This window comes from Bos mutus, chromosome 18 (assembly GCF_027580195.1).
Source record: "Bos mutus isolate GX-2022 chromosome 18, NWIPB_WYAK_1.1, whole genome shotgun sequence".
NCBI lineage: Eukaryota > Metazoa > Chordata > Mammalia > Artiodactyla > Bovidae > Bos > Bos mutus.
In genome coordinates, this window is record NC_091634.1 from 301,281 (window position 1) to 322,337 (window position 21,057).

A 21,057-nucleotide genomic window follows, 5' to 3' on the forward strand; every position below is an offset into this window, starting at 1 on the left:
GTTGGGGCCTCCAGCGTAACACTAGTTACAACGTGGGTGCGTCTGGCCCTCCTGGTGACAGTCCCAGCTCAGACAGCCCACTGCCAGCGTCAGCTCGCAGTCCGGGCTGACTGGCCCGGCTCTCACGGCAGTAGGAGCCCTTGCACTTGTGCTTTTGGGGCAGCGCTGAATCATGTGGCCGCTTCAGCGATATGGTGGGCGGGGAGCGAGGGTCTTTCAGGCAGCCACGAGCTCAGGGACTCAGAGATGGGAAAGCAGACTGGGGACCACCCTGTCCCGCGCCATGGCCCTCAGCAACTGATCCTGCCTGAGTCCACAGCTCCCTCAGTTCGTCGATGATGGCATGCCCTTGCCCACTCCTCCCTACTTGCCCAGACCCTCCATCCTCACCCATACCTGCTCCCGTAGCCATCTCCTTCTCTGAGCCCCATGAGTCAGGTCCATTCACGTGACCTTGTTTCAGGCAGCAGGAAGCGGCGGGAAAGCAAAGACAGCATGTGAGACGTTCACGAGAGAACTTCTCATTTGCTCCTTGGGGGCACTGCCATGTGGGATGAAAGCCAGCTGCAGAAGTTTATGGGTCCTCGGGAGGGGTACCAGGCCTTCTCACCATAGCCCGCAGCTGTCAGTCATCCAGGAGCCAGCCAGGAGAGCGGCATAGCTGGGGAGAGCCCTACTGCCTGTCACCCCAGGCACCCCGCAGCAAGACTGGGGAAGAAACAGGCCTCACGCGGAGGGTGTGGGTGGGCAGGGCCCCAGGGTGTCTCCAGCAGGAGCAGCCGCCAGCAATGCCACACGAAGAAGGTGCCTGCTGTGGCCAGGCAGGACCAGGGCACTTCAAGCCGTCTGCTGCCCTGCAGTATGTGAACTTGGGTGGGGGTCGGGGGTCCCAAGGGAAGCCAGGGGCCTGCAGGCCCTGTGGGGAGACCTGGCGGGGGGGACCTGCCATTTCACGGATCATCTCAAGAGCCACAGCAGGAAGCTCTAGGTGAGCAGGGCTGCTGGAAACTTCCACTTCAGCCTGGCCCTGGCCGGGCACCAGGAGACCATGAGAAGGAGTCTGTGCTTCTGAGAGGGCCCTGGGCCTCACCAGGCTGCACGTGGAGCCCGGACCAGCAGAGGCTTGGCAGGTCCCAGAACACGTGGAAGTTGACGTTTGCCCTGTTCACTCTGAGGCAGAGATGAGCCACTTTGCTGTACATGCGGGCACGGGAGGACAGCTGCCTGCCTGAATGTTCCGAATCACACATCAGGTTCCTTCCAAACCCTTCTGTGGTTTCCTGTGGTGTCTGTGTGGGTGTAAGTCCGCCCATTTTCTAAATGAGCTAACGTGGCTAAAGCAGGTAGAACCCTGGAAGGGCTGCGAGGAAGCCCTCATCTTGCAAACAGAGCTAAAGAGGGCTGACCCTTGAACACAAGCCGTCAAGAATGAACGGACTCTGCTTTCTTCTATGCCCACTTCAGCACCACCCACACATTGGAACATTGGTCTCTGTGCAAAGTGTATAATTGCCTTAAAGTGCGTCATCTGCCAGCTCTTTCTCCAAGTCAGCCTTGTTTCTGTTCCTCTTGGTAGAACTTCTGAAGGCTGTTGTTCAAGCAGAAATCTTGCCAGCTGTTTTGGCCTTTTCATAAGCACGTCATGTCACATTCACGTCTGAATACTCAGTAGCATACTATTTTAGTTTAACTCACATGTCTTTATAGGTATGGAGTGGCTTATAAAGATCACAAAAACACTCAGAGCCTAGTAATGGAGTGTTTTCAAACCATGTTTCAGCTCATTAGTGAGTTGTGAAATCAAACCAGCAGGTGACCACCAACATTACAAAGTAATGACATAGAATAAAAAAGTCAAAATTCATAATATAGTAAAGGCAAATACTGTTTTATGAAACTTTTCAGCCATATATCTAAATATGAAAACTGGATGCCATGTAAAATGTGTATTTTACTTGGTAGGGAGTGGGGAGGATTGTGATTTAAAAAAAACGAAAACACAAGTAAAGGCTGATGAGCTCTGTCTGCATGAACAAGGGGAACTTAACTCCTTGGGCTGCATAAGGTGATCTTTTGATTTCTGCCTTTAGTCTCAGATTGTAGCATTGTTCTTTTTTTTTTTGCCTGAGATAAACTTAACTGCTTTCTATAGATACCATTGCCTATTTCTGTCAGTTTTGGGGCAGGAAGTCTGTTGTTCAGTTGCTAAGTCACGTCTGACTCTTTGCAACCCCACGGACACCAGCATGCCAGGCCTGTCTGTCCTTCACTAGCTCCCAGAGTTGGCTCAAACTCATGTCCATTGAGTCGGTGATGCCACCCAACCATCTCATCCTCTGTCACCCCTTTGTCCTGCCTTCAATCTTTCCCAGCATCAGGGTCTTTTTCAGTGAGTCAGCTCTTCACATCAGGTGGCCAAAATATTAGGGATTCAGCTTCAACATCAACCTTCCAATGTATATTCAGGGTTGATTTCCTTTAGGATTGACTGGTTTGATCTTTCTGTCCAAGGGACTCTCAGGAGTCTTCTCCAGCACCATAGTTCTGTTGTAATCATGCCCAAATCACAGGGGCTTCATATAATCAAGGATTTATTGCCTCATTCACATCCCTGTCTTGTAGTTGTTGCTGCTGTTTGAGTGTCAGTGGGTTCACACGGAGTGTCAGAGTTTGTTTAGTCCCTAAGTCATGTCTGACTCTGCAAACCCCGTGGACTGTAGCCCACCAGGCTCCTTTGTCCATGGGATTTCCCAGCAAGAATACTGGAGTGGCTTGCCATTTCCTTCTCCAGGGGTTCTTCCCAACTCAGGGATTGAACCTGTGTTTCCTGCATTGGCAGGCAGATTCTTTACCACTGAGCCACCAGGGAAGCCTGTTGTGTCAGAGGGTGCCTATGTTCAAAGGGACGGGGGAGGTAAAATCACATAAAAGGCAACCTGGCAAGATGGGAATGAATTCCAATGTGCTTAACTACCTTCTGTTATGGATGAGTCATGTGCTGCCATGCTCCCCCTCCCCAGTTCATGTGTTGAAGCCCTAACCCATAATTTAGAGGTAGGGCCTTTAGGGAGATAATTAAGGTTAAATGAGGTCATGCAGGTGGGGCCTACTTCCATAGGACTGGTGGCCTCACAAGAAGTAGAAGAAAAAGCAAAGATTACTCTCTCTTGCCAAGTGTGCACAGAGGAAGTTAGAGAAAACGGTCTCACCAGAAACCAACCCTGACAGCACCTTGATCTTGGACTTTCAGCCTCTGTAACTCTGTAACTCCATAACTTGGACTTCCAGCTTCCAGCAATAAATTTCTGTTGTTTAAGCCAGCTGACCTGTTTGTTATGGCAGCCCAAGCAGACTAATACATGCCCCCATAATTGCCTGAGTTGATGAGCTTTGTAAATCAGTGTCAATCAGTGCAAATACTTGGAACACAAACAGCCCCATTGCTTAAGACTTACTTTGACACTTGTGTTTCTTGAAATGTAAAGACATGATGATTTTTCCAAAGAGTTAGTGAGGAGTGACTTCCCTGGTCGTCCAGTGATTAAGACTCTGAGATTCCAATGCACAGGGCACGGGTCTGACCCCAGGTGGGGAACGAAAGTCCACAAACTGTGTGGCACGGCCAAAAATAATTTTTTTTAAACAGTTAGTTGGGAGGTGGTGGGGCAGGGGAAGGAGAAAGCTGTATACATTGAGGCTGAAATCCTTCCTGGACCTATGTGGGATACTAAAAACAAAATAACTAGGATGTTCATTTACATGGAGTTACATACCCCATTACAGAGGAAGTATGACTTGAATTTTGGTAGGGTCATTCAAAGGAATAATAAGCATAATGATAATCAAGAAGACTGTGTGGAACACGGAAAAATATATTTCTAAGCACTGCTTAGTAAGTAAATTATAAATATTTATTTTGTTGTAACTATAAAACAGTGAATGTGGTCAAATCATAGCAGAGAAAGTGTAAAACTTAAAATAGTTTTTTGGAGTCATGGAATTTTGGTTATATTTGTTTTGCTTTTAATTATCTTGAAAATTATTTACTGGGCTTCTATGAAATTTACTTTCCACTATTTTTAAAAAACTTCTCCCAATCATGGAAAACTTAAAAAAAAAAAAGAAGAGGAAATATTTTCTCATGTTCCCAGAACATAGGAACTATTACTTTTGACTTTTGAGTGTATAGATGATTCGTTTTTCTGTGTGCAATATTTGGTATGTATGTCTTCAGTGCATATATAAAATATATGAGCATCATCACTATAAATGTCTCTCAAGTATCTTGAGTCAGGGATCAGTCCAGATTCATTGGATTCGAGGCTCACACGACTGAGGAGTGCCTCTTTGGGAGGAAAAATTTTAAACTGCCAAGATGAAATTAGGTATTAGACCTTGGAAGGGGGGCAGGAGTTAGTGAATGACCTTGGAGTATGGCTTCTTTCACCTTTGTGACAAATCCGTGAAACCCGAGCCTCGAAATATAACTTAACCCAGGACTCTCTCAGCCAACCAGCACCTGAGTGCATAGACAGGACAGTTTGCAGAAGTCTCAGTGGTATCTACTAGCTCTCCAGCTCCAGCCTCTGGATGACAAAAAAAAAACCTCTCTTGAGAATTGTGCTACTGAGAGGCCACACAAAACTGAGACAACTCTCCGAGAACAACGCTGCCCGTGCCCCGCCCCGCCGGAAGCAGCCTCCCCGGGACTGTGGGTAAAGGGCCGTGGCTTCTGCAGGGGCGGTTCCGGTTTCCCCGTAGTGGAGACTTCTGAAAGGGAGACTGGGGCAGATTAATCTTCCTGTTTTGTTTTGTTTTTTAACCAAATTTGTTCTCAGTGATTCATTTCCCTTCACGTTTGGATGTGAGGTAAGACCCTCAGCACAGACTCCTAATGCCTGAGCCAACTCACTTTTCCGCTGATATTAACAAATGGGGACATTTGGCGATATTTTTCTCTTTGTAGAATCAAATCATCCATTGGTTTGTTTCACCATGTCTTGGACAGGATGGTAATAGTAGGGGAACAGCAAACACATCCTAAATTTCTTTTAGCAGGTTTGTTTTCATAATGGTTTGAGAAAAGCAACTCTGGAACCATTTTAGAAGTATTTTAGAATTCAGCAAATTAGTGCTTTTATGGGGGTAATCAGCATTCTATTGAAAGTGAAGTCGCTCAGTCGTGTCCGACTCTTTGCGACCCCATGGACCGTAGCCTACCAGGCTTCTCAGTCCATGGGATTTTCCAGGCAGGAGTACTGGAGTGGGTTGCCATTTCCTTCTCCAGGGGATCTTCCCGACCCAGGGATCGAACCCAGGTCTCCCGCATTGTAGGCAGACGCTTTACCCTCTGAGCCACCAGGGAAGCCCCATTCTATTGAAAACGGACTTAAAAATGTGAGGGAATCATAGATTGGATTTGGAGGCATTTCTGTACATGTATACGCACCCATGTACCTTTTAGTATGAATCTGTGTTCATATGTGTGCCTTTATTTCCTAGCAAAACGCGCTCCTGGCACTCAGATTTGGTCCTGAATAGCGCCCCCCTCTAAACGGAACCAGTTCTTTGGAACTGGAGAATTACGGCTGATTACAGGGTTAGTAACCAGATGAGCTTGTAAACGTTCTGAAAAGAAAGGAAGTCTTCAGAAAATGATGGAGGCATGTCACAGGGATGCCAGGAACTTTCCTGAAGGGACTCTCATTGGCCACTTCTGGGACAACGTAAGCACCAAAAAGACTAAGAACAGCAATGCCATAAAACAGGTGTTCACCAAGGCATCACGGCAAATCGCTGAAAAAACTGACAAACCACAAGTGCAGAGGCTCCTCATGTGAGCCCCCTCCCAACTCCGAATCCACCATACACAATAATCCAGATGTTAATATCTCTGGCCAGTTTTCACTTTGTCTCCTTTCTATTCTGACTACTTTGTTTCTGATCTTCCCAGCACATCTGATTTCTTTGAGGACAAGAAACTGCACAAAGATAGAAGCACAGGGAAACAGCAGAGGATACATGGGAGGAAAAAGGCACCTGGCCAAAGGATCAAGGCTCTTGAGCTGCCCTGTTCAGTACAGCTACTGGCTGGCTATGTGTGGCAAAAGAGCACCTGAAACATGGTCACAAAAAATTAATATGTACTGCAGATGTCAAACACACTGGATCTCAAAGACACAGTATACTGAAAAAGCACATTATCTCATTAGTGCCTTTTTATATTAACACGTCAAAGTGGCAACATTTGTGATACATGGGGAAAATAGTAAATTAGTTTCACCTGTGTCCTCTTGCTTTTTAAACTGGACTACTACAATATATTTAATTTACATCTCTGGCTTACGTTGTTTCAATTGGGGAGTGTTGCTATGCACTACGTATTGATTCATAAGTGGTTTTTTATCAATTTTTAAAAATACTTATTTGGTTATGTCAGGTCTTAGTTGCAGCATGCAGGATTAGCTGTTCCAAGGCATGTGGGATCTTAGTTCCCCAACCAGGGATCAAACTTGCATCCCCTGCAATGCAAGGTGGATTCTTAACCACTGGACTGCCAGGGAAATCCCCTTAAATGGTTTTCAAATGGCTCAAATTCCATAAAGAAGAGGCATTCCACAAGGGTACTGAAGAACAGTATTGAAGACCATTTGCAAACATGGTCCCCTCCAATGGAGAAATTTCAAGTTAACTGGAAACATATTCCAGCATTGTGATTTGAAAACTCAAACTGATTGATATAACCCTAACTGATGGTTAGTTACCAAAATCAGCCAATGCCATTTACACTTGGGTTCTAATGAGGGTGACAAGTCACTGTCTAAGGATCATGGTTGTCAGGGCAACTGCTGTTAGTGGATTCAGGGTTCAGTGAAATACTATAGACTCCCTTCTAGTTGAATTTTATAAAAACAAAATCTTAATAAACACTAGGATAAAGAGTCAATTAAAAAAAAAACAGCTCAAAAAAGATTAACTTGTACATTTCTCAAGAGATAAATCTTGCAAAACATAAGCTCCCAACGTGGATGTGCACTTGCCCATGAGATGGTGGCTCTGTTGTTGTTTAGTTGCTAAGTTATGTTTGACCCTTTTACAACCCCATGCACTGTAGCCTACCAGGCTCCTCTCTCCATGGGATCTCTCAGGCAAGAATACTGGAGTGGGTTGCCATTTCCTTCTCCAGGAGAGCTTCCTGACCCAGGGATCAAAACAGCATCTCCTGCTTGGTAGGTGGATTCTTTAACATTGAATCATCTGGGAAGCCCCAAGATGATGACTTAACAAAGATAAAACCTTTTTGTGAAACAGCAACATCTGCATTTCTAATGCCTTTGAGTCTGGTAGAAAATTTTATAGCAAGAACAAAGCAGTAAAAGCCATCTCAGAATCTGCAAGATTCTGTGGAGGGGGCTCTACCTTTCAAGTCTTCCTATACAAATCCTTTCAGTTCCATTACATATAAAAATTAACTTATTGCCACATAATGCATACAACTATTTTAAAATCTGTTTATAGTACATGGATAATTATCATATGGCATTCACATTTGTGAGGCTGGTGGCCATGTACCTTGTTCAAACAATTACACACCAATCAGAAAATTTTGTGCTGAGATATTTGAATATTCATGATTCCATAAAAATGCCAGTCATGTCTGGAACATTCTGCCATACTGGTTTTAGCAAATATGAAAGTCAACTTGCACTTTTCATAAGCACCTGAAGAATGTCATGTGCAATACTGACAAGTTCTGACTGCATCTGATTCTTTTATATGAAAGGCATTTGCTGAGTCTCTCACCACTTTGAAAATGTCTGGTTTAGAATATGGTGACTTCTTAGAAGCCACCCCATGTCCATTACATTTTTTCCATTTCTCCCTTTTGTAGGTTCTATAGTGAAGCATTGGTGGGCACTCATGGCTGGAGGTTCTCAACAGTGATTAACCTCACACTTCCCTACTGTCTGGATGACTGGCTATCTGGGATGGATGACCCAGAGCTTGCTGTTCCCACAATCATTTCTGTAAATGTCAACTCTGTGTGGGAGTCTTAGGGTGTGTTGAGCACAAAGGCTTGTTTACCGTGTACTGTTTATCAGGAGTATGACTGGGTCAAATGGAGTAAGTGATGTGCTATGGCTTAAGGCGTTGCTGGGTCCCAGCACACACACCAGAGTAGGCCTACCCAGTATGAGTTCTCTGGTGCTTGATAAAGGAGGAGCTGTGTGTGAAGGCCTTCCCACAGTCCCTGCACTCATATGGCTTCTCTCCCGTGTGGATCCTCTGGTGCTGAGTGAGGTGGGTGCGCTGCCTGAAGGACTTCCCACAGTCCTGGCAGTCGTAGGGCTTTTCCCCAGTGTGCGTCCTCTCGTGTTGGCTGAGTGACGAGCTGTGGCTGAAGGACTTTCCACACTCGTTGCACCCATAGGGTTTTTCCTTGGTGTGAATCCTCTGGTGTTCTATGAGGAGGGAGCTCTGGCTGAAGGCTCTGCCACACTGATTACACTCATAGGGCTTCTCTCCCGTGTGGATCCGCTGGTGTTGAATGAGTGGAGCAAGCTGGCTGAAGGCTTTGCCACACTCGTTACACTCATAGGGCTTCTCCCCAGTGTGGATCCGCTGGTGTTTGGTCAGGGATGAGCTGTGGCTGAAGGCCTTGCCGCAGTCACTACACTCGTAGGGCTTCTCCCCCGTGTGGGTTCTCTGATGCTGAGTGAGGTGTGTGCTCTGCCGGAAGGCCTTCCCACACTGACTGCACGCATAGGGTTTCTCGCCTGTGTGCGTCCGCTCGTGCTGGCTAAGCGATGAGCTGTGACTGAAGGCTTTCCCACACTCGTTGCACCCGTAGGGCTTCTCTCCTGTGTGGATCCTCCGATGCTCAGTCAGGAGTGTGCTCTGGCTGAAAGCCCTCCCGCACTCACTGCACTCATAAGGCCGCTCGCCCGTGTGTATCCTCTGATGCTGAATCAGTGGTGTGATCTGGGTGAAGGCTTTTCCACATGCCTGGCACTCGTAGGGCTTCTCCCCAGTGTGGATCCGCTGGTGTTTCGTCAGGGATGAACTGTGGCTGAAGGCCTTGCCACACTCTCCACACTGGTACGGCTTCTCCCCGGTGTGGATTCGCAGGTGCTGGGTGAGATGGATGCTCTGTCGGAAGGCCTTCCCACACTGACTGCACGTGTAGGGCTTCTCACCTGTGTGCGTCCGCTCATGTTGGCTGAAGGACGATCTAAAGCTGAAGGATTTCCCACACTCGCTGCACTCATAGGGTTTCTCACCTGTGTGAGTCCTCTGGTGCTGGATCAGTGGGGCAATTTGGTTGAAGGTCCTCCCACACTGAGCACACTTGTAAGGCTTCTCACCAGTGTGGATCCGCTGGTGTTTGGTAAGTGCCGAGCTGTTTCGAAAGCCTTTTCCACATTCAAGACATTCATAAGGCCTCTCTCCTGTGTGTGTTCGGTGGTGTTCAGTGAGTGCTAAGCTGTGACTAAAGGCCTTTCCACATTCCTGACATCCATAGGGCTTCTCTTTTGCACAGGTTTTCTGTTGAGCATTTGAGTCTGGATTCTCCCTTTGTCCATGTGTCCCCCACATTGGGGCACCCTGCCTTTCAGGAGTCATTGGTTGAGTTGGGAGATCTGGCCTCAAACTCAAGTTTTCCCCACACCCATCCCCTTGCTGCTGCTCCTCTGTCAGTGTCTTTACAAGTGTGCAGGCTGCCTGTACCACACAGCTATCTGACTTCTCAGGGCCCTGTTCCCTGTGGCCTGCAGCATCTTCATCCTTAGAGTGCCACAGACTTTCCTGTAGGAACCTTTCTACCAGGGCACTGTTGGGTATTTCTTCAGTTACACCTTGATTTTCAGTTGATAGCTTGCTTTGGGGTCTGGTTTCCAAATCTGTAAGAAGCAGAGAAATGGAAATGTCCCCTAATCCTGGTTCTGAAGGAAGTCTCTGTGTGTGTTGCGGGGGAGCGGGGGGGGATGGTGAGTGGACAGAAGAATAAAACTCATAGTTCTGAAAGGTCCAGGGCACAGGCAGCTTTGTCCATTAAAAAGTACATTTTTACAAGTCAGGGAAGGACACACTGAGAATAATCATGGGTGGGGCACTGGTGTAGGGGGTGTGGATGGGGTGTTCAGGGGAGTACAGAGAATGAGGGCAGGAGAGGATGCTGAGGAGAAAGCACGCATCCAGGGAAACTATCAACAGATGTCCTGGGCCTGGAGTACCCCTGGCCCAGAGCACAGCTCAATGGATGTGTTGAAGGAAGAAACAAATGCATTTCCTCCTCCTCCCTTCTGGCCCTGGGATCTGACTGTCTCTGTACAGCCATGACCTCAGTGCCTGACATCCCCACCCTGACACCAGACTTGCTTAAAAGTATGATGTGGGCACCTTTCCCATTTGTTACACTCCAGTGAAAAGTTATATAGAAAAGCTCAAGCAAGATGTGGTTGGCAGAACAGAGATTCCCAAACATATCCACGTCCTCATCCCTGGAGACTTTGAATTTGAGGTTACCCTTCTCACAGCAGAACAGGTGCTTGGTGAATGTTCCCTGAGAGACTGAGTTGTCAATTTGCTCTGAAGAACCAAGGGTGGGTATGGAGAGAGAAGCTGGGGGGTGAACAGGCTCCCCCCAGACTGCAGGGCTTTCATCTCACCTGGGCACACACCTCGGGGGCCTCCCTTGTCCGCTGCCCACAGCTCTGCCTCCTGCTCCAGCAAGGAGATGACATCCGGCTTTGGGAGCCAGTGTCCTGCTCAGAGGGAGACCCACGCAGTGAACATCTGTGTCCTAGGAGCCTCCCTAACCCTCTGCCCACACCTTCAGTCTTCCAGGACCACGTGTCTGGGGTTCTGGGAGGACATGGTTGTTGTAACAGCTTCTGCCCTTCCTTAGAGGCCCCTTCCCCCCACTCAGTCCCTGACCCCATCCCTAGCCCCAGGGTAGCCAATCAGAGCTCTGCTTCTTCCTTTGCCTCGTGGCAACAATGACCAGCATGGAGGGGACCTGGCTGCCAAACCAAGACAACCTAGGGGCCTTCTATGGGCGCCCGGGACACAGACCCTGTCTCTCCTGCTGGTCTCAAGCCCAGGAGAGGCACACTGTTAGCTGTCTCATCACCTTCAGGGGGCCCATCTGTGAATAGAGGATGAAAGAGGCATGGGGGGAGGAGGGGGTTCCCAACAGCACCAAAGGCAGATCCAAGTCTGCCCTGGGATTCTGCAGTCACAGGACCAATATGTCCCTTTTACCCCAGCACTTTCTGCTTCTGGTATTGTTCACTCGGATCTGTATTTGCAACCAAAACGCTATAACTGATGTTACCTACACTAAAACAATCGGGTCCCTGAAGCCTAAGACACAGCCCAGATATCTCCATTTAAGGCCTAGATGTACACCCACTTTTATCCCAGGAAAATGAGAACCTGTGCTGGGGGCAGATCGTCAGGGCATGGGGGTGGCCTCACCCACAGAGACCAGGAGCCCGAAGGTCTCCAGCATCACATCTCGGTACAGGGTCCTCTGGGCCGGCTCCAGATGCCCCCACTCCTCCTGGGTGAAGTCCACGACCACATCCTCAAAAGTCACTTGGTCCTGAAACATCACACACATGCATCCTCAGAGTCCCCAGCGTGGCTGTTGGGAGCGAGCAGCTGGCAAACAGGGGCCTCAGCCACGTAGGTGAGAGGATCAGGGGATTTGGGTCAGGTTTCCCTTGGGCGGCCAGGAGCCCTGCTGGAGGAGAGACTCTTGAGATGAAAAAATGAGGAGTAACAGTGAAGAGGACGCTGGTCCTGACATGCTGGGGTCACAGGAAGGGTTCTGGCGTGGGTGTCCCTCAGGGAGAAGGCAGGGAAGCAGCACCTAGAAAACTGTCAGGCTGTTTCTCTGCCTCACCCTGTGGCCAAAATCACATCTGAGGGGTCCGTGGTATATACAGAATGAAACAAAGCCCTCTTTAAGAGATAAGAGGGTCCAAGCTGCCAGAAGCCATTTTCCAGAGACTGGGAGAACGTTAAGTATCTTGCCCAAAGGTATAAAGCTAGTAAGCAGCAAGTCCAAGGGTTGAATCTGGGAGATTTTATTAAGAATCTGTTTACTGTGCAAATTAAATTCAAGTACATGAAGATCCATGCATTAGTGGAATGTCAGTGTGGTAGTGGGAGCATTTCAAAGCAGTGGGGAACACTGGGGCAACTAGCCCTTTGGGGGAAAAACAGTAGATCTCTACCTCATACCATAAATAAATTCGAGAAATCTTAAAGAGATGAATATTGAAAAAGGAAAAAGTTGGAAAAGTATAGACCATTAATTTAATAAATGGGTGGCAGAGAAAGTCTTCACAAATAAAACAGAAGTTAGAAAGAAGAAAAATGAGTTTGGTAGGAAGAACTGTGTCTCTACCATCCCAGGATTACATAGCAAGGAGGAATTAGGATGGCAGATGGAATTAAGGTTGCTAGTCTGCTGACCTTCAGAGAAGGCAATGGCACCCCACTCCAGTACTCTTGCCTGGAAAATCCCATGGACGGAGGAGCCTGGTGGGCTGCAGTCCATGGGGTCGCTAAGAGTCGGACACGACTGAGCGACTTCACTTTCACTTTTCATTTTCATGCATTGGAGAAGGAAATGGCAACCCACTCTGGTGTTCTTGCCTGGAGAATCCCAGGGATGGGGGAGCCTGGTGGGCTGCCGTCTGTGGGGTTGCACAGAGTCAGACACGACTGAAGTGATTTAGCAGCAGTAGCAGCAGCAGTCTGCTGACCTTAAAATAAGGAGGTTATCCTGGAATATCCTAGTGAGCCCAGTGTAATCACAAGGGTCTTTCAATGAGGAAGAGGCTGAAGAGTCAGCCTCACAGTAATGGTATGTGAGGAAGACTCAAATGGCTGAAGCTGTCTTAGAAGATGGAAGGGGCCAGGAGCCAAGGAATGTAGGAGGTATCTAGAAGCTGGAAAAGGGAAGACAGCAGATTCTCTCCTAGAGCTGCCAGAAGCAACACAGCCCTGTGGACACCTTGACTTCAGCCTAAGGAGACGTATTTCAGACTTCTGGTCTCCAGAAGTATAAAACAATAAATTTGTGTGGTTTTAAGCCACTAAGTTTGTTGGGATTTGTTACAGAATCAACAGGAAAATGATACATTCAGCAATCAAAATTCATGATTTCTAGATGACAGTGTTTACAAGCCACAAGGACCATAACAGCAGAATGAATATTTGCAACATAAATGGACAGAAAAGGATGACTGGCCAGCACACGCAAAGAGCTGACAGATCAGTAGCAAAAGGCAAACAACAGGACAGAGAGTCCGGCCCTTCTGAGAAGGGGGTGGCTGAGTACCCAGGCATGGGTTACTTGCACAACGGACAGGATTTTAAACATACATACAGCAGTTATGCTGGCAATTCCACTTCCCATCCCCCAAGAACCTCGCTCCCTTGCTGCACTGTCTATACGTGACAGACAACTGGTAACAGCCTAGACACCTGTCATGTGGGAGCAGCCAAAGTTGGCGTCTGGAAAGCCTGCAGCCATGCACAAGATGGGGGCACTGACACGCACAGCTGGGGAATAACCTTCCAGGTGGAAAAATCCCAGGGGGGCGGACATCACCAGCACAGTGCTATTTATGTGAAACAAAACAGAGTTCTAGTTCCTACTTGTCTGGAAATGTGTATATTAGCACCGGAAAGTGAGGAGCAGAGAGCGACAACAGCGGCAGCTTTGGACGGAAGCCTAGGAGGCTTGAGAACAAGGGGCTTTCTAAGTCTGCCTGGCACTTTCGCAAGGAGAAGATCATTATGGGACTGTGTGGTCTTAAAAAGCAGCCAACCATGGAAGACAACAGAGTTCTGACACACCAAGAACTTTAGATTTCTGAACCTTAAAAAAAACATTCAGAGCAAACATGCAGATGGTGCTGAGAGATGCACATGGATCGCTCACTTAATAGCCCCAGCCATGGGTGATCACATCCAGCCACTGTTCACCCAGGGAGGACGACAATGGAGTCGCCCAAAACCACCCGGAGAGAGGGTGGAGCCAGGATTTGACCTTAGGAAGTCTGGGTCCATCGATTGCCTGTTGGCCATGGGGCTAAGCCAATTCCCTGAAAGACAAGTGAGAGAAAAGCAGGCTCCAGAGGTCGGAATGGGAGTTCTGGGCCTGGGGCGTAGGCAGGGGACTCGCACCCTCCTATCTGGTTCCTCCTTGGACAAACAAGAACCCCTGAGATGTCACAGCAGAATCGACCGAGGGAGCCCCAGAGGGGCTGCGAACCCCACGCCTCAGGTGGACCATCCACTGGTGTCCATATGTGCAGGCACGAGGCTGCACACTCACAGAACCTACATGGTGCATAACCAATGCCTGAACACAAAGAGGAACTTGGGAGAGAAAGCAATGGAGAGTGGCCAGAAAAATGAAATGGGGGATCCAGGGGCAGGGCCCCCGTACTGCATGATCCAGGAGTCCTACTCCTGGGTATGTATCTGAAGAAAACAAACAACAGAAATTCTAAAAGACATATGCACCCCCGTGTTCACAGCAGCAGTATTTACAATTGCCAAGATTAGATGAGGAAGTAACCCAAGTGTCCATCAGCAGATGAACCAGTAAAGAAGACTCGGTACACACGTGCACACTACACTCACTGGAATGCTGCCCAACCGTAAAAATGAAATTTTGCCATTTGCCACAACACGGATGGACCTGAAGGGTATTATGTTTAGTGAAACAAGCCAGAAAAAGATAAATACTGATCATTCTCTCACATATGCAGTCTAAAAATAAACCAGCGAACAAACAAAACAACAACAGAGTCACAAGTGAGAATAAGGCCAGTTTCTTCCGTGATCAGGTGGGGAATTTATGCTTTTTTTCACAAGGCGCATGAGGTTTGGGCACTCACATCCTCCACAACAAGATTTTCACATCACTGAAGCAAGTATTACGGATGGCCAGAGTGGAGGGTGGAGTTAAGGACTTGGCCACGTGGAGGGGTGGCCAGGGACACAAGGCCGCCCACTTCCTGGACCCTGGTCTCCCGGCAGAATCCTCCTCTGCTAGAGATTCTCCCACCAGAACGGCCTGGTGGGGCGAGGGTGGGGTGGTGATGTGAAGACTGGCGGTGCATCCACTTGGTGGAGATTCCAACCCCAGCCCCAGGTGTCTTTGCACTACACTCCGCCCCTCTGGCTTCATCTGCAATTTGCTGGAAGCTCCCTGAGAAGGCTATTGGGAGGAATGAGGGAAGTCACAGGAAGTGTGCCCAGGACTCGGCACATAGTGGTTGCTTTACCTGCAGACCCAGCTTCAAATTATGCTGAGGGCAGGGCGGGGTGGTTTTCTTTTCTCTCACCAACCCTTCCTGCTTGCTCCACACTTTCAAGAGTCATTAGATCTTGCTCAGTTATCTGCAGTCCTACTGAGCACAGGTCTGGACACTGCAGAGGCTGTGGAGACAAGACCCCCCACACACACACACACACACACGCGCGCGCGCTCTCTCTCTCTCTCTCTCTGCCTCCTGCTGCTGTGTGCTAGCTGCTGGGTCGGGGAGGGAGCAAAAATGCAAACTCCAGAAGGGCTCGGTGTTCTGGGGAAAGCGGGAGGGATGCTGCTGCAGCAGCACCAGAGGGACCTGGAGGAAGAGGCACGAAGGAGCAGGACGTGCGCAGGGCCCTGGGGCCTCAGGTGTCAATGCTCAGGCCTAGCTCGACCGCTCCCAGCTTCGTCACTTGCCCCCGTGCCTTGGTCCCTCCTCATCCCGCCTCGTGGGACTGATGTAGAGGTCGAACCCAGTGAAACATGTCTAGCACTGACCAGTGTTCAGAACACTCAGTCTTCACCCATTCTCCGTGTGCCTACTGTGTGTCAGTCCTTTGCACATGGTAAAAATGGCCAGAATTGCTTCCTAAGGCCTCGGGCCCCTGCAGCTGGCTTAGGAGACCTGGCTCTCCATCTTCCTGCCACATGTGTGCCTGGTCTTCACATTAAGTTCCCACCCCCAGGCCTCTGCTCCTGTTGTCCCCTCCACCTGCAGCATTCTGCCTGTGGGCTTGACCCCACCCTCTCCCTTCCTGCAGGTCTCTGCCTGGGGGCCACGCCTCACGGAGGCCTTCTGATGCCCAAGCCCACCCTCTTTGGGGGCTTATTTCCCTGCCCAACACATGGTACATTTACATTCCTCACGAGCTCTGTGAGCCGCAGGGTGGAGATTTCCTGTCTGTTTCCGCACCTGCAGTACCTGGAACAGTGCCTGCTCGTGAGCAGTGCTCAGCACACGTTGGCCAAGTGACTGGAGGGAGTGTGAGCTGGGAGAACAGACTCTGAGCCCTGTGTTGAGAAAGTTCCAGGCCCGTCAGTGGGATGGATGAGCGATGTCTGCCAGGGTGGCACAGGGCAGGGGTGGGGCAGTGGGACCCAGCTGGTCTTCTCGGAGTGGCAAGCTAAGATGTGGAGGGACGTGGAGCTGATGAAAGCACAGGCCGGGCTGGGGACAGGGTGAGGGCAGAGGCCCTGAGCGCAGAACAAGCCTGGTGGGGACGATGGGTGGAGCCTGAGGGCCGGGTGGGAGGTGGCACTGTACTCACCGGGTCCCCGGCAGTGAGGAGCCCAGCGGTCATTCCCTCCTCCTCGGGCCTTTCGCAGGAACAGTCAGCTCCTCTGTAGGCAGTTCTGGAGGGAAAGGGGATATGAGAGACTGGGCAAGTGACAAGTGACCCAGGCCCCGAAAGGGCCGTGTCACGTAGAAGGAACTCTGTGCCCAGGTGGGATGCAATAGGATTGCCACCTCAGCGTGGCATTTCTTGAGCTTCTGCTGTGAGCCTGATGCTATTCCAGGTGCTGCTGAAGGAAGACCTCATTCCAGACAGGGAGACTGACGGCCAGAGGGGCAAGGGGCGCAGCCCAGGTCGCACGGATGATGCCCAGGGTGATAACTCTGTTACTACACAGAAGGCAGAGACCCCAGGCAGTACTGGGTCTCTGGCACTCTTTGACATGCCTGTTTCTACAAAAGGATTTTCCTCTTATAAAATGAGGATGGTGACCCAGGACAGAGCTTACGAGAATTAAAATGTAAAAAGGCGGGGTTCCCTGGTGGGCTAGTGGTTAGGATTCTGGGCTTTTACTGCCATGGCCTGGAGTTTAATTCATGGTTGGGGAACTGAGATTCCGTGAGCCATGCAGTGCGGCTAAATAAATAAGTAAGTAAACAAAATGTGAAAGGAGCTGAACATAGAGCTCAGCAAGCAGCAGAACACAGAGGAAGGTGACTGCTGTTGGGGGAAAGCTAATGGCTTTAGTGAGCATCTATTTAGCATCTGCTACATGCACAGCCTTATTCGCAGTGATTTACAAGCTCATCCCTGGCTGATTGCCAAAGGAAACTCAGGCCAAAGGCAGCATGTGTTTCCCTTATCTCTGGACTGTCCCTTAAGGACCCTGCCTATCACCCGATTCTGCCCCAGCCACTCTGCCCATTTGTTTTCATTGTAGTTTCCTGGATGGGAGTTATCATATTCAGTGATATTTTATGGCTTATCATCCTCTCCCTGACTCTCCTGTGGCATCCAGGGTGGAGACAATGTTGGGGATATAGGACAGGGCCTGGCACCCAGGACATGTAAACACTTGCTTGTTGAAATAATGAAGGAACCTGGATGGTGCCCGGAATGCAGCTGATGCTCAACAAGATTTTAATTTGTCTGTTTCCTGGGTCCCGTGTGGTTAAGATCAAAATTCATTGCTTTGGGTCTCCTTTACCTTTATTCTTTATGCAAAGAAATAGAGGAAAACAACAGAATGGGAAAGATTAGAGATCTTTTCAAGAAAATTAGAGATACCAAGAGAATATTTCATGCAAAGATGGGCTCGATAAAGGACAGAAATGGTATGGATCTAACAGAGGCAGAAGATATTAAGAAGAGGTGGCAAGAATACACAGAAGAACTGTACAAAAAAGATCTTCACAACCCAGATAATCACGGAGGTGTGATCACTCATCTAGAGCCAGACATCCTGGAATGTGAAGTCAAGTGGGCCTTAGAAAGCATCACTATGAACAAAGCTAGTGGAGGTGATGCAATTCCAGTTGAGCTATTTCAAATCCTGAAAGATGATTCTGCGAAAGTGCTGCACTCAATATGCCAGCAAATTTGGAAAACTCAGCAATGGCCACAAGACTGGAAAAGGTCAGTTTTCATTTCAACCCCAAAGAAAGGCAATGCCAAAGAATGCTCAAACTACCACACAATTGCACTCATCTCACACGCTAGTAAAGTAATGCTCAAAATTCTCCAAGCCAGGCTTCAGCACTACATGAACCGTGAACTTCCAGATGTTCAAGCTGGTTTTAGAAAAGGCAGAGGAACCAGAGACCAAATTGCCAACATCCGCTGGATCATGGAAAAAGCAAGAGAGTTCCAGAAAAACATCTATTTCTGCTTTATTGACTATGCCAAAGCCTTTGACTGTGTGGATCACAATAAACTGTGGAAACTTCTGAAAGAGATGGGAATACCAGACCACCTGACCTGCCTCTTGAGAAACCTATATGCAGGTCAGGAAGCAACAGTTAGAACTGGACATGGAACAAGAGACTGGCTCCAAATAGGAAAAAGAGTACGTCAAGGCTGTATATTGTCACCCTGCTTATTTCACTTATATGCAGAGTACATCATGAGAAACGCTGGGCTGGAAGAAGCACAAGCTGGAATCAAGATTGCCAGAAGAAATATCAATAACCTCAGATATGCAGATGACACCACCCTTATGGCAGAAAGTGAAGATGAACTAAAAAGCCTCTTAATGACAGTGAAAGAGGAGAGTGAAAAAATTGGCTTAAAACTCAACATTCAGAAAACGAAGATCATGGCATCTGGTCCCATCACTTCATGGGAAATAGATGGGAAAATAGAGGAAACAGTGTCAGACTTTATTTTTCTGGGCTCCAAAATCACTGCAGATGGTGACTGTAGCCATGAAATTAAAAGACGCTTACTCCTTGGGAGGAAAGTTATGACCAACCTAGATAGCATATTCAAAAGCAGAGACATTACTTCGCCAACAAAGGTCCGTCTAGTCAAGGCTATGGCTTTTCCAGTCGTCATGTATGGACGTGAGTGTTGGCCTGTGAAGAAAGCTGAGCCCTGAAGAATTGCTGCTTTTGAACTGTGGTGTTGGAGAAGACTCTTGAGAGTCCCTTGTACTGCAAGGAGATCCAACCAGTCCATTCTAAAGGAGATCAGCCCTGGGATTTCTTTGGAAGGAATGATGCTAAAGCTGAAACTCCAGTACTTTGGCCACCTCATGCGAAGAGTTGACTCATTGGAAAAGACTCTGATGCTGGGAGGGATTGGGGGCAGGAGGAGAAGGGGACGACAGAGAATGAGATGGCTGGATGGCATCACTGACTCGATGGACGTGAGTCTGAGTGAACTCCGGGAGTTGGTGATGGACAGGGAGGCCTGGCGTGCTGCGATTCATGGGGTCGAAAAGAGTCGGACACGACTGAGCGACTGAACTGAACTACCTTTATTCTTTACGGACAGAAGCCCCTCAAGAAAGCGAGGTTCCAGAGCTGACATGGTGGGGCTTCGTCCTTCCCCACCTCCAAACGTGGGAGGTCTCGCCCAGTCCGGGGAGGAATGCAGGTCAGGCTGGCTCCAGGCTCTGAGGAGTCAGGCCAGCTAATCTCTATGACTACGCTCCTGAAGCCAAAGACCTCAATCCCTTCCACCAAAGTCGTGACCCAATCCCCGCCCCAACTCCTCCCCTCGGACACTGACACCCGTCTCGAATCGGGCCCCGCCCACTCGGCCCAGGCCACACCGCCCACAGCGACCCAAACTAGGCCGAAGCAGTAAAAGGCATGCGACACAGGCGCGCGCGGCTACATACACAACCTGGCCGGAGTCCCAAGGAAGACCCTGGACCCGCGCTCCGCCCGGCCTCCCGTACCCCGGCCAACCCAAACCTCACTTACCGCCGGACTGTAGGACAAAGGCTGAGGCTGCCACGGAGCGCACTGCGCCTGCGCACCGACGCTGAACTACACCTCCCAGAGGGCGGCGCGCGCCTCTGAGCGTCTTCCGCTCGCCACGCCCCCTCCTGGGTGGCTGAGGTTGAGGGGCTCTGAATCTTGGCTCCGCCTTGTTTTCCACCCAGGAATCCTCTCGTTCCGCACTCCTTGGAGGAGTGGCAGGACGAAGGCCACGCCCGCTGCTGGCCGAGATTGCGCCTAGCTGGACGGGCGCCGAACTACAACTCCCAGAGGGTGGTGCTCTCACCTCCGGTCGTTTCTCAGCTCGTCCCACCCCTCCTGGGACGGAGGCTGAGATGTTCGAACCCCGCTGAGCCTCACTCCTAGGACTGGAGCGGGAGGTTGCGACCGCGTTGGTCTGGGAGTGCGCCTGCGCGGAGGGCGCGGACCTGCATCGCCCAGGGCCACTCGGGGTTTCCCTGGGCGTCTATTCCCGCCCGTGGGATTCCTCTGGTACCTGAATTCGAGTCCTAACACCTCTGTGTCCCCATCATAAATATTCCGTGCCGCCGCTGCGGTGAGGCGCCTTGTGATTGTAGCCCGGCGCTCAGTAGGTGCCAGTATTTAGTACAGGGTTATAAGAAACATGGATATTTGAAAACTGCTTTACGCACTGCTTCGTAATGGTCAGAACTGTGCGTTTCAATAGCAGCATCAGTTCAGTTCAGTCGCTCAGTCGTATCCGACTCTTTGCGACGCCATGAATTGCAGCACGCCAGGCCTCCCTGTCCATCACCAACTCCCAGAGTTTGCCCAAATTCACGTCCATTGAGTTGGTGATTCCATCCAGCCATCTCATCCTCTGTCGTCCCCTTCTCCTCCTGCCCCCAATCCCTCCCAGCATCAGTCTTTTCCAATGAGTCAACTCTTCGCATGAGGTGGAGTTTCAGCTTTAGCGTCAGTCCTTCCAAAGAACACCGAGGACTGATCTTTAAAATGGACTGGTTGGATCTCCTTGCAGTCCAAAGGACTCTCAACAGTCTTCTCCAATACC

General features: G+C 49.4%; 1 protein-coding gene across 4 annotated transcripts; it reads right to left on the bottom strand.

Annotated features, from left to right (window-relative positions):
• Positions 1-3,616: 3,616 nt before the first annotated feature.
• ZNF135 (zinc finger protein 135) lies at positions 3,617-20,193 on the bottom strand. 4 transcript variants are annotated; one of them, XM_070386902.1, is made up of 5 exons: positions 20,007-20,193; positions 16,612-16,696; positions 11,482-11,608; positions 10,671-10,766; positions 3,617-9,902 (listed from the first exon to the last, which is right to left on the bottom strand). In XM_070386902.1, exons 2-5 carry the CDS (start codon positions 16,642-16,644, stop codon positions 8,185-8,187), a joined length of 1,974 nt encoding a protein of 657 aa, XP_070243003.1. In that variant the 5' UTR covers positions 16,645-16,696; positions 20,007-20,193; the 3' UTR covers positions 3,617-8,184. The 4 variants fall into 4 exon arrangements, with proteins under 4 accessions (XP_070243003.1, XP_070243005.1, XP_070243004.1 ...); XM_070386904.1 differs by lacking the exon at positions 20,007-20,193 and adding an exon at positions 16,257-16,354; XM_070386903.1 differs by lacking the exon at positions 10,671-10,766.
• Positions 20,194-21,057: the final 864 nt, after the last annotated feature.